A 10,000-nucleotide genomic window follows, 5' to 3' on the forward strand; every position below is an offset into this window, starting at 1 on the left:
GGCAATAAAAAGCTGTTTCTTCTTGGGTGTCCTTGGGTATAGGTGACAGATTTGTTGGCCGGGTCTTTATTGGTCCCCAGAGAAATCCCGCAAAAAAAATAATAATAATTCAACGGAAATAAAAGAAAAAAAACAATATAGTTATAGCTCCTAGCACACAGCGGTCAGAAACATATGCAGAAGGAAGGCTGTCTGGGCACTCTTGGAGTTGTAGTTCTGTGTAACATTGCTCTATAGAGACCAATTCAAAATATCCCAAAAGTTACAGTCATGGCCGTAAATGTTGGCACCCCTGAAATTTTTCTAGAAAATTAAGTATTTCTCACAGAAAATTATTGTAGTAACACATGTTTTGCTATACACATGTTCATTCCCTTTGTGTGTATTGGCACTAAACCAAAAAAGGGAGGGAAAAAAAGAGAATTGGACATAATGTCACCAAACTCCAAAAATGGGCCGGACAAAATTATTGGCACCCTTTCAAAATTGTGGAAAAATAAGATTGTTTCAAGCATGTGATGCTCCTTTAAACTCACCTGGGGAAAGTAACAGGTGTGGGCAATATAAAATCACTTAGTCTTTGCATTGAGTCTCTATGTGTCACACTAAGCATGGACGACAGAAAGTGGAGAAGAGTACTGTCTGAGGACTTGAGAACCAAAATTGTGGGAAAATATCAACAATCTCAAGGTTACAAGTCCATCTCCAGAGATATAGATTTGCCTTGGTCCACAGTGCAAAAAACAAAAATCCACAGAATGGGTTAGGGTCAAAACCATATAGAACCTGTTGACCAGGAGTAACCCCCCTGATCACAAAAACAAAAACTTTGCTTTTATTAAATTATAAATAATATGCAATATATCATGTAGTGGAGTCTATTAAAACCACAACCCGATAGTGTGTATGTCAATATGTATATATATTTTTTTTCTTTCACAGACACCTTTGTTTATGTCTCGTGGATGAACAGTCACCAGTGGCCTGCAGAAACCCTGGTTATTTGTATCACACTATTAGGATCGCAATTAAAACCTTACACTGCCCCCTCTACATGTTTCGTTACTTCAGTGCCCGCTTCCTCCTGAGGATGTTACTGAAGTAACGAAACATGTAGAGGGGGCAGTGTAAGGTCTTAATTGCGATCCTAATAGTGTGATACAAATAACCAGGGTTTCTGCAGGCCACTGGTGACTGTTCATCCACGAGACATAAACAAAGGTGTCTGTGAAAGAAAAAATATATATACATATTGACATACACACTATCGGGTTGTGGTTTTAATAGACTCCACTACATGATATATTGTATATTATTTATAAATTAATAAAAGCTAAGTTTTAGGGGTGGGAGTTAATAAGGGTTTTTGTGATCAGGGGGGTTAACCCTGGTCCACAGGTTCTATATGGTCCACAGTGCGCAACATTATCAAGAAGTTTGCAACCCATGGCACTGTAGCTAATCTCCCTGGGCGTGGATTGAAGAGAAAAATTGATGAAAGGTGTCAACGCAGGATAGTCCGGATGGTGGATAAGCAGCCCCAAACAAGTTCCAAAGATATTGAAGCTGTCCAGCAGCTCAGGGAGCATCAGTGTCAGCGTGAACTATCCGTCCACATTTAAATGAAATGAAACGCTATGGCAGGAGACCCAGGAGGACCCCACTGCTGACACAGACATAAAAAAGCAAGACTACATTTTGCCAAAATGAACTTGAGTAAGCCAAAATCCTTCTGGGAAAACATCTTGCGGACAGATGAGACCAAGATAGAGCTTTTTGGTAAAGCACATCATTCTACTGTTTACCGAAAATGGAATGAGGCCTACAAAGAAAAGAACATGAAATATGGTGGAGGTTCAAGGATGTTTTGGGGTAGTTTTGCTGCCTCTGGCACTGGGGGCCTTGAATATGTACAAGGCATCATGAAATCTGAGGATTATCAATGGATTTTTGGTCCCACTGTACAGCCCAGTGTCAGAAAGCTGGGTTTGTGTCCTAGATCTTGGGTCTTCCAGCAGGACAATGACCCCAAATATACGTCAAAAAGCAACCAAAGCGCTGGAGAGTTCTGAAGTGGCCAGAATATTAAAATTGCTGTTGGGAAAAGGCGCATCCAATAAGAGAGACCTGGAGCAGTTTGCAAAGGAAGAGTGGTCCAACATTCCGGCTGAGAGGTGTAAGAAGCTTATTGATGGTTATAGGAAGCGACTGATTTCAGTTATTTTTTCCAAAGGGTGTGCAACCAAATATTAAGTTGAGGGTGCCAATAATTTTGTCCAACCCATTTTTGGAGTTTGGTGTGACATTGTGTCCAACTTGCTTTCTTTCCCTCTTTTTTGGTTTAGTTCCAATACACACAAAGGGAATAAACATGTGTATAGCAAAACATGTGTCACTGCAATCCTTTTCTGTGAGAAATACTTAATTTTCTTGAAAAATTTCAGGGGTGCCAACAACCATGACTAAGTGTCCGCAAGGCAAGATCTTTCTAGATGCATTAAGTATATGGGATCAGTCCAGCTTTAATATACTGTACACAAAAAGCACAAATCTTTGAAAGCAAAGAGAGAAAAAAAAAAATTATCTTGGCAAATTATATCTTAAATGTAAATGTCAAACCGAGTGTAATCAAAGAAAAAAAAATGGAAAAGGCTCTATCACAACTGAAGATTATGCAAATTCTGGCACTTTCCAAACCTGAAAAGTATGCAAAATGTCAGCAGGTGCATGACAGCTCTCTAGATCGGTGTTTCCCCAACCAAGGTGCCTCCAGCTGTTGCAAAACTAACTCCTAGCATGCCTGGACAGCCAAAACTGCCCTCTGGTTGCAAAATACTACATTAGACAGTCTACTAATGGCAATGAATTCGGCGACTTAGGACACTTAGCCTTTAGGCACCATCAATACGTGACATTGATTTGTGGCAGACTTCTCACATCATGTGACTACAGTCTGTACCCCATACATGTGGATGGTGATTCCTACAACCCCATTCACATGTGATGGAAAATTCTTGCATGGATCTTTGCAGCCGCGGTAGAAGCAGGTTACTTATTTCTGTGGAATCCTCATAGGAAAGCAGAGTATTAGGGGCATGCTGGGAGTTGTAGTGTTTTGCAACACTAGTTGAGAAACGCTGCTATAACCCATCATCCCAGAGTGAGCTGTGGCCGTGGAAAGTTCTTACGTGCCATCTGTATTGGAACTTTGTTAATTCTTTGTCCCCGTTAGGTTTAATCACAGAAAAAAAAAAAAAAAAGGAAAATGTTCTATCGCAGCTGAAGATTATGCAAATTCTGCCACTTTCCAAACCTGAAAAGTATGCAAAATGTCAGCAGGTGCAGAGCAGCTCTCTAGATCGGTGTTTCCCCAACCAAGGTGCCCCCAGCTGTTGCAAAACTACAACTCCCAGCATGCCCGGACAGCCTTCGGCTGTCCGGGCATGCTGGGAGTTGTAGTTCTGCAACAGCTGGGGGCATCCGGGTTGAGAAACACTAATCTAGATACTCACAGACGTGTTAGTAAGTTGTGGCCTGGACTGTTCTACCGGCTGCATTGTGAGGAACAAGAAGAATGAATCTGCAGTAGACACTTCCAGGCACATGAATCAGCTGAGTGCACTTCCTGTGTGACATGGCGCTGACATCACTTCATACGGACCTCACCCTGTCCTGTAACAAAACAGTTGGGCACCTGCCAGGACTCCATTACCACAAAGCTGGTACGTTACACTGACAAGACAAACCACAACAACAATAGTTCTGATTCTTAGAGCCCTTGAGGGTAGGGTCACACCTAAGAGATCCACAGCATATTTTATGCTGCGGATCCGCCAATGACTCGACCCTATATTGTGCCTCCAGCTGTTCACCCGTGTCCTGCTCGCAGCGGTAATGCGTTGCTTCGAGCAGCCACACAGGGACTTGCAACACTGCTCGCATGTGGCCGGTAAGTTATGTCTGTGAGTACACTGCAAGTACGTGTGGCGAATCGTCGGCCCACGTGGTTGCTCGGAGCTTCTCATTGCCGGGGAACAGCTGGAGGCACAATATAGGGTCATCGGCAGATCCACAAGGGAAGATATGCTGTGGATCCGTTCCGCGTGACCCTACCCTGAAGATCTGAGAAGGTCTCCCGTGATATCTGGCGCCAAGACCTTAGAAGCAGATCCTGTAAGTTGTGAGGTGCGGCCTTTATGGATTTGAACTTGTTTTTCCAGCACATCCCACAAATGTTCAACTGCATCATTTGGAGGCAGAGTCAACGCCTTTAACTCTTCGCTGTGTTCCTCAAACCATTCCTGAACAATGTCTGCAGTGTGGATGGGGAATTATCCTGCTGGAAGTGTCCACTGCCGTTCGGAAATACTGCCATGAAAGGTATACTTTGCTTGGATTGATCTTTAGGTAGATGGTAAATATGAGAGGAACATCAACATGGATGCAAGCAGAACATTTCTTGGAGCATCCACATTACCTCTGTTGGCTTGTCTTCTCATCGTGCATCCTGAGGCCCCACTCTTGTACAAGTAAGGAACAACCATGCACCGGCCATCCATATTAGACCAGACTAGGCCATTTTTTTCCATTGCTCCATTGGCTAGTTGATGATTACACTACCATCAATAGGGGCTTTGGGTAGTGGACAGAGGTCAGAAAGTAATGGAAAGTGATGAATAAAAGAGAGGAGATTGCAGCGCCTCGTGTTTTTGTAGGTATCGGTGTACAGGGTAGTGTTGGTGTGTAGGCCAGCATTATAATAGACGGGAACCTTAGCAGAGGTCCGTAGTCAAATAGGAAATGAACATGTAGAAAAATACTCCAGCGGCGCTTCAAACCAGAAAATATTAGGATACAAGGAGTATATAAGTTTCAATAGCTCCTTTATTGAAAACTTGATCAAAACAATAAAACAATAATAAAAGTACATCACGACAGGTCATAAAACTTCTATACTCCTTGCATGATAATATTCTCTGGTTGGTATTTTAGTATTTTTCTACACGTTCATTTCCTAGGTTCAGAAAGGGGTCTCTGACCACAATACAGCTATGCAGGCCACCATGTGCTCCAACACTTTCTATCAGAGAAGTCGGTAACTATCGGAGTAGCTTGTCTATGGGATCAGACTATACGGCTAGCCTTCACTTCCCATGACCACTGGTTCACAAAATGTTCTTTCTTGGACGCCCCAATCACTGTAGAACCAGGAACAACCCCATAAGACCTGCCCTTTTGGAGAAGATTCGGTCCAGGTCTTCCAGCCATCAAAACTTGGCCCTTGTAAACGTTGCTCACACTGGCCCATTTTTCCCCTAGGTCTCCAGTATGATCCAGGACAGGACTTTCTTCTTAGATGAAGAAGTGTTAGCACAACTGCGGCGGAGGTGGTGCACATGTTAGCATCAAAGCCAAAGGCACAATAATAAAGTCCCAGCATTCACCAAGTAGGATGAAAGGACGTGTTTTGGAACAGACCTTCCTCAGCTGTCTCAGACCTGTGGTGCTAAAAAGTGTCCTGTCTGTACCTCTAGCCTGAGACTTTCTTATTATTGGACTTTCTCCTTAGTCACAGAACAGTTCGGCCAGGACTGGGAAAGGACTGCAGAGTCTCAGATGGGTCTCAGTCTCGGTCTGGGACTCCGCACCTCCATGATGTCATTGATGAAAAGCTTTTTTTTCCCCAGCAGAAAATGTGAACCACAAATTGATATTTTGGCATATATATTCCTCAGTAATATAGTGTTGTATGCCACTAGTTTTAATACTACTGGTTGCTATAGATACCTTAAAAAAAAAACATAGCACTTTATATGCTCACTATCAACTAGTGTATCTTGCTTAGCTTATTTCTCCGGCTTAAGAGCCTTGTTAGGCTGCTTTCACACTATGAGCATTTATCCATTATTAAAAGTTTTTACACAGAAAACGGACGTTTAATAACGGATGAAATAATGGGTGCTGACGGATGAATAAATATTAATCCATTAAAAGACCTGTTATCCCTCATGTATGTCCGAACACCTCTGCCTACAGACTCCCACAGCCGGGACTACTACTACTCCCATCATGGAATAGACTTATTTCCATGATGGGAGTAGTACGGTAATTCCCTGGCTATGGGAGTCTGCAGACAGCTCGGAAGACTACATTAGTGTTTGTACTACTACCCCCATCATGGAACAGTCTGTACCATGATGGGGGTTGTAGTACAGGGGCTGAGGGATTGATCGCACCGGGTTTCACTTCTGAGACTCAATGCAATCTGAAGTTATTAAGCAGGGGAGCGGGCGGCATGCTCCGCAACCCTGCAATGTATGGCGTTTAACTTTCATTTTTTAATCCCCCGCGGGGAGGCCTGAATGGTCGGTACTGAGGAGCCAATCAGGGCTCCCAGCGGAAGATTTAAAAATGAACATTGTGACTAGCAGGGGGGGGCCATATCTTTATTAAAAGCGCTGTGGGGGCAAGATATATAGCGTTGTGGGGTGGGGGGGGGGGGGGCAGACATATGGCCTATATATCTAGCCAACCAGCAGCGCATTAGAAAAAAAAAAAACACTGTCCCCATACCATCCAGAACATTATCCCTGTCTGGGCCTCAGTTGCAACAAAGATGATGCTGCAGCCTGACAGGATAAAGTCCAGGAAGTGAAGGTGGGACTGGCACTCCTCTGTGCTCACTCTTGTCCTATCAGACTGCAGCATGAAAAGAGAGAGGAGGGGGTTACAGATCAGCCTGCAGTGATTGGGTGAAGAGACCCAGCACAGCAGACTCAGGAAGGAAGTGAATGCATGGTGAGTGAGGGAAGGCTCAGTGCTTGCCCCGGACACGCCCCTTCCTGAGCAGTGGATGTCAGAATGAGTCAGCAGCAGAACAGAGGGATTTGTGAGCCAAATACAGAAGCTGGAACACATAAAATAATTTCCACGACCTATTAAGTAAGGCGGGAGATTTATCAAAATTTGTCCAGAGGAAAAGCTTCCCAGTTGCCCATAGCAACCAATCAGATTGCTTCTTTCATTTTTCAGAGGCCTTGTTAAAAATGAAAGAAGCGATCTGATTGGTTGCTATGGGCAACTGGGCAACTTTTTCTCTGGACAGGTTTTGATAAATCTCCCCCTATGTCTTTTGTGCTACGACAGGTACGCTTTAAATAATCAACATTATAGACCAGCGTTTCCCAACCAATGTGCCTACAGCTGTTGCAAGACTACAACTCCCCACATGCCCGGACAGCCGTTGGCTGTCCGGGCATGTTGGGAGTTGTAGTTTTGCAATAGCTGGAGGCACACTGGTCGGGAAACATTATGATAGGCGCTCAGCTATACTGTTCATGTTTATTGATGGTGTTCAATGACAATCCAGCAGAATTAGGAACGCAGATCTGGACTAGAACACAAAACTACAGCGTCGGATCCAGAGCAGCAGTAAGAAAATGATTGTACCTGGGAGATATGGTTGATGGAGGACTCCATCCTCCGCAGCTGGGAAGCCTGGATGTCCAGCAACTGCAGTACATTGTTGGCCAATGCATTGATCTGATAGGCAACGCTGGCCAAAGACTGGGTCGTGTAGGCCTTGGTCTCTTCTAATGCTTTCCTCTTGTCTGGAGCCTGAAAGGGAGAATAAAAAATAAAAAAAACAATTAGGTTAAGTAAATTATTAAATAAATATGAAATCTATAATTAAATATATATTCTGTTTTATAGGATGAAACATTTTTTATAGAGAACAAGTCAACACAACCGCACCAAGACTGGAAATTCAGCTATTCTTATGTGGAAGATTTGTTAAAGAATTTTCTGAAAATAAAAAGTTCCATTGGTGTGAATATGAATCAATACGAATGATAAAAATAAATTAAATATCTGTAACAAATCTACCTTGTGTGGGACAAACCCCAAGGCCAGGTTAATGGGGTATTCCAGCGAAAAACATTTTTTTTTATATTTTTTCATATCAACCGGCTCACAGTTACACAGATGTGTAAATTACTTCTATTAAAAAAATAATCAGGAACTGTCCACAGCAGGAGAAAATCCCCATAGCAAACCTATTGTGCTCTGGACAGTTCCTAAAATGGACAGAGGTGTCAGCACAGAGCACTGTGGTCAGACAGAACAGAAATCCAAAAAGAAAAGAATTTCCTCTGTAGTATCCAGCAGCTAATAAGTACTGGAAGGATTAAGATTTTTTTTTTAATAGAAGTAATTTACAAATCTGTTTAACTTTCTGGCATAAATATAATATATAATTATATAAATATAATAATAATATAAATATATATTTATTTTATTAATAATAAATAATAATAATAATAATAATAATAATAATAATAATAGTTTTCCCCCGGAGCACCTCTTTAATATAAACTAAAAAAAAAAAAAAAAAAAAAGTTCTGACTTGGAATCTATGATTTGCACAGAATTGACTTCCATGGCGTTTCACATACGTAGAGTATTCCAGCGCCCCATGTGCAGACATGTCCACAACCTATCACCCATAGGAATGTACAAACACTCGGCAAACAATGTCATAACCTTGGCGAGCCTGCGTGCTTCACATAGCTGTGACCGCCAACTTTACACTGCCAGAGGAACATTTAACGTTAACTCTTTGATCCACAGGAACGGAAGTCTACGTTAAGATCAGCAGCATTTCTGAGAATCTACCCCAGAGGAGAGTTCAGGGTTGGACAATTACACTATATAAATGTATTTCATTCTTACTGTCTGATAGGTGAGAAGGCATCACAGCCGAGACTACCTCCAACATGCAGAACAGGGGTCTATTGTTGGCCCATTGTTTAAAAAGGGAAAGACATGATTATTCTGCAATATATATTGGTTGAGACAAAGACCTAAGCACCACATCTCCAGTCAGCTTGTAAGGAACATCTGGATTAAAGGGGTACTCCTCCCCTAGACAGGGGACGAGATGTCTGATAGCGGGGGTCCCAGCGGTGGGACCCCGGCATTCATTTAGAACTCTTAGTGCGGGCGGCAGGGGTCATGATGTTGTGGCCACGCCCCTTATGACACGTCCCCCTCAATGCAAGTCTATGGGAGGGGGCGTAACATCAGTGACATCCCTCCCATAGACTTTCATTGAAGGGGTGTCGCATGACATCAAGGAGGGGAATGGCCATGACATCAAGACCCCTGCTGCCAGCGCTCGGAACAAAATGTATGTTGAGACCAGAACTCTATGGAAACCTGGTAATCGGTTCTAAAGGCACCAAAAGGTCGTCCAAAAATAGGAAAAAGAAAAATAAGTAGATAACTAATATAGATAAAGCAAATCCTTACATATAAAAGTAAGAAAGATCTGCTGGGGGCTGTAATCACTGTCTATGTAGGTGTTTTCCAAGCAGGGAGCCTCCAGCTGTTGCAAAACTACAACTCCCAGCATGCCCGGACAGCCAAAGGCTGTCCGGGCATGCTGGGAGTTGTAGTTTTGCAACCACTGGGGGCACCCTGCTTGGGAAACACTGGTCTATGCAGAGGACATGATCTTCTTCGGGGTCCTGTACAGAACACGCAATGTCCTAAAAAAGTAACATGGAGTCTCCCTCACCTGGTGTCCAAAGGAGCAGGTAACCCTGGTACAGATAAAGTGTACAGAACATGTAATACCTCCCTGTACTGTAGGGGGCGCTACCAGACAGCCAGTCAGTGCATACGCTTCAGTAATACAGGGGTTTTACCAGTGAATGCCCATTCTGATTGGTCACATCTTCAGGCCATTGAAAAAAGTTTCACAGATCTGGACTGTCTTTGTCCAGATTGTCATTGTATGTTGAGTCTGGTTTCAACTTACAATGGTCTAGAAAAGATCATTGTATGCTGAAACTATTGTATGTTGAGGCCATTGTAAGTTGAGGGATCACTGTATTATGTAACTGCACCTTCTGAGCCCACAGCAGAGGTTCGTGCAGGTAATACACAATGTTCTGCTCCTACACAAGTCACAAGATGTTAAAAGGTTCATAAGAAA

At 43.0% G+C, this 10,000-nt stretch overlaps 1 protein-coding gene and 1 long non-coding RNA gene across 8 annotated transcripts in view; one reads left to right on the top strand and one right to left on the bottom strand.

Annotated features, from left to right (window-relative positions):
• The window catches only part of LOC130273103 (uncharacterized), a 42,140-nt gene extending 34,313 nt beyond the window's left edge, over positions 1-7,827 (top strand). Inside the window, exon 4 of the long non-coding RNA XR_008843871.1 lies at positions 7,714-7,827. This is a non-coding gene — a long non-coding RNA (uncharacterized LOC130273103). The remainder of the gene's footprint in view (positions 1-7,713) is intronic.
• The window catches only part of ABI1 (abl interactor 1), a 100,802-nt gene that overhangs the window by 53,324 nt on the left and 37,478 nt on the right, over positions 1-10,000 (bottom strand). For all 7 annotated transcript variants that reach the window (XM_056519362.1, XM_056519361.1, XM_056519360.1 and 4 more), the window contains exon 2: positions 7,450-7,617. In XM_056519362.1, coding sequence (XP_056375337.1) covers positions 7,450-7,617 — 168 coding nt within the window. The remainder of the gene's footprint in view (positions 1-7,449; positions 7,618-10,000) is intronic.

The sequence above is a fragment of the Hyla sarda genome, chromosome 5, assembly GCF_029499605.1.
Source record: "Hyla sarda isolate aHylSar1 chromosome 5, aHylSar1.hap1, whole genome shotgun sequence".
In the NCBI taxonomy this organism is placed as follows: domain Eukaryota; kingdom Metazoa; phylum Chordata; class Amphibia; order Anura; family Hylidae; genus Hyla; species Hyla sarda.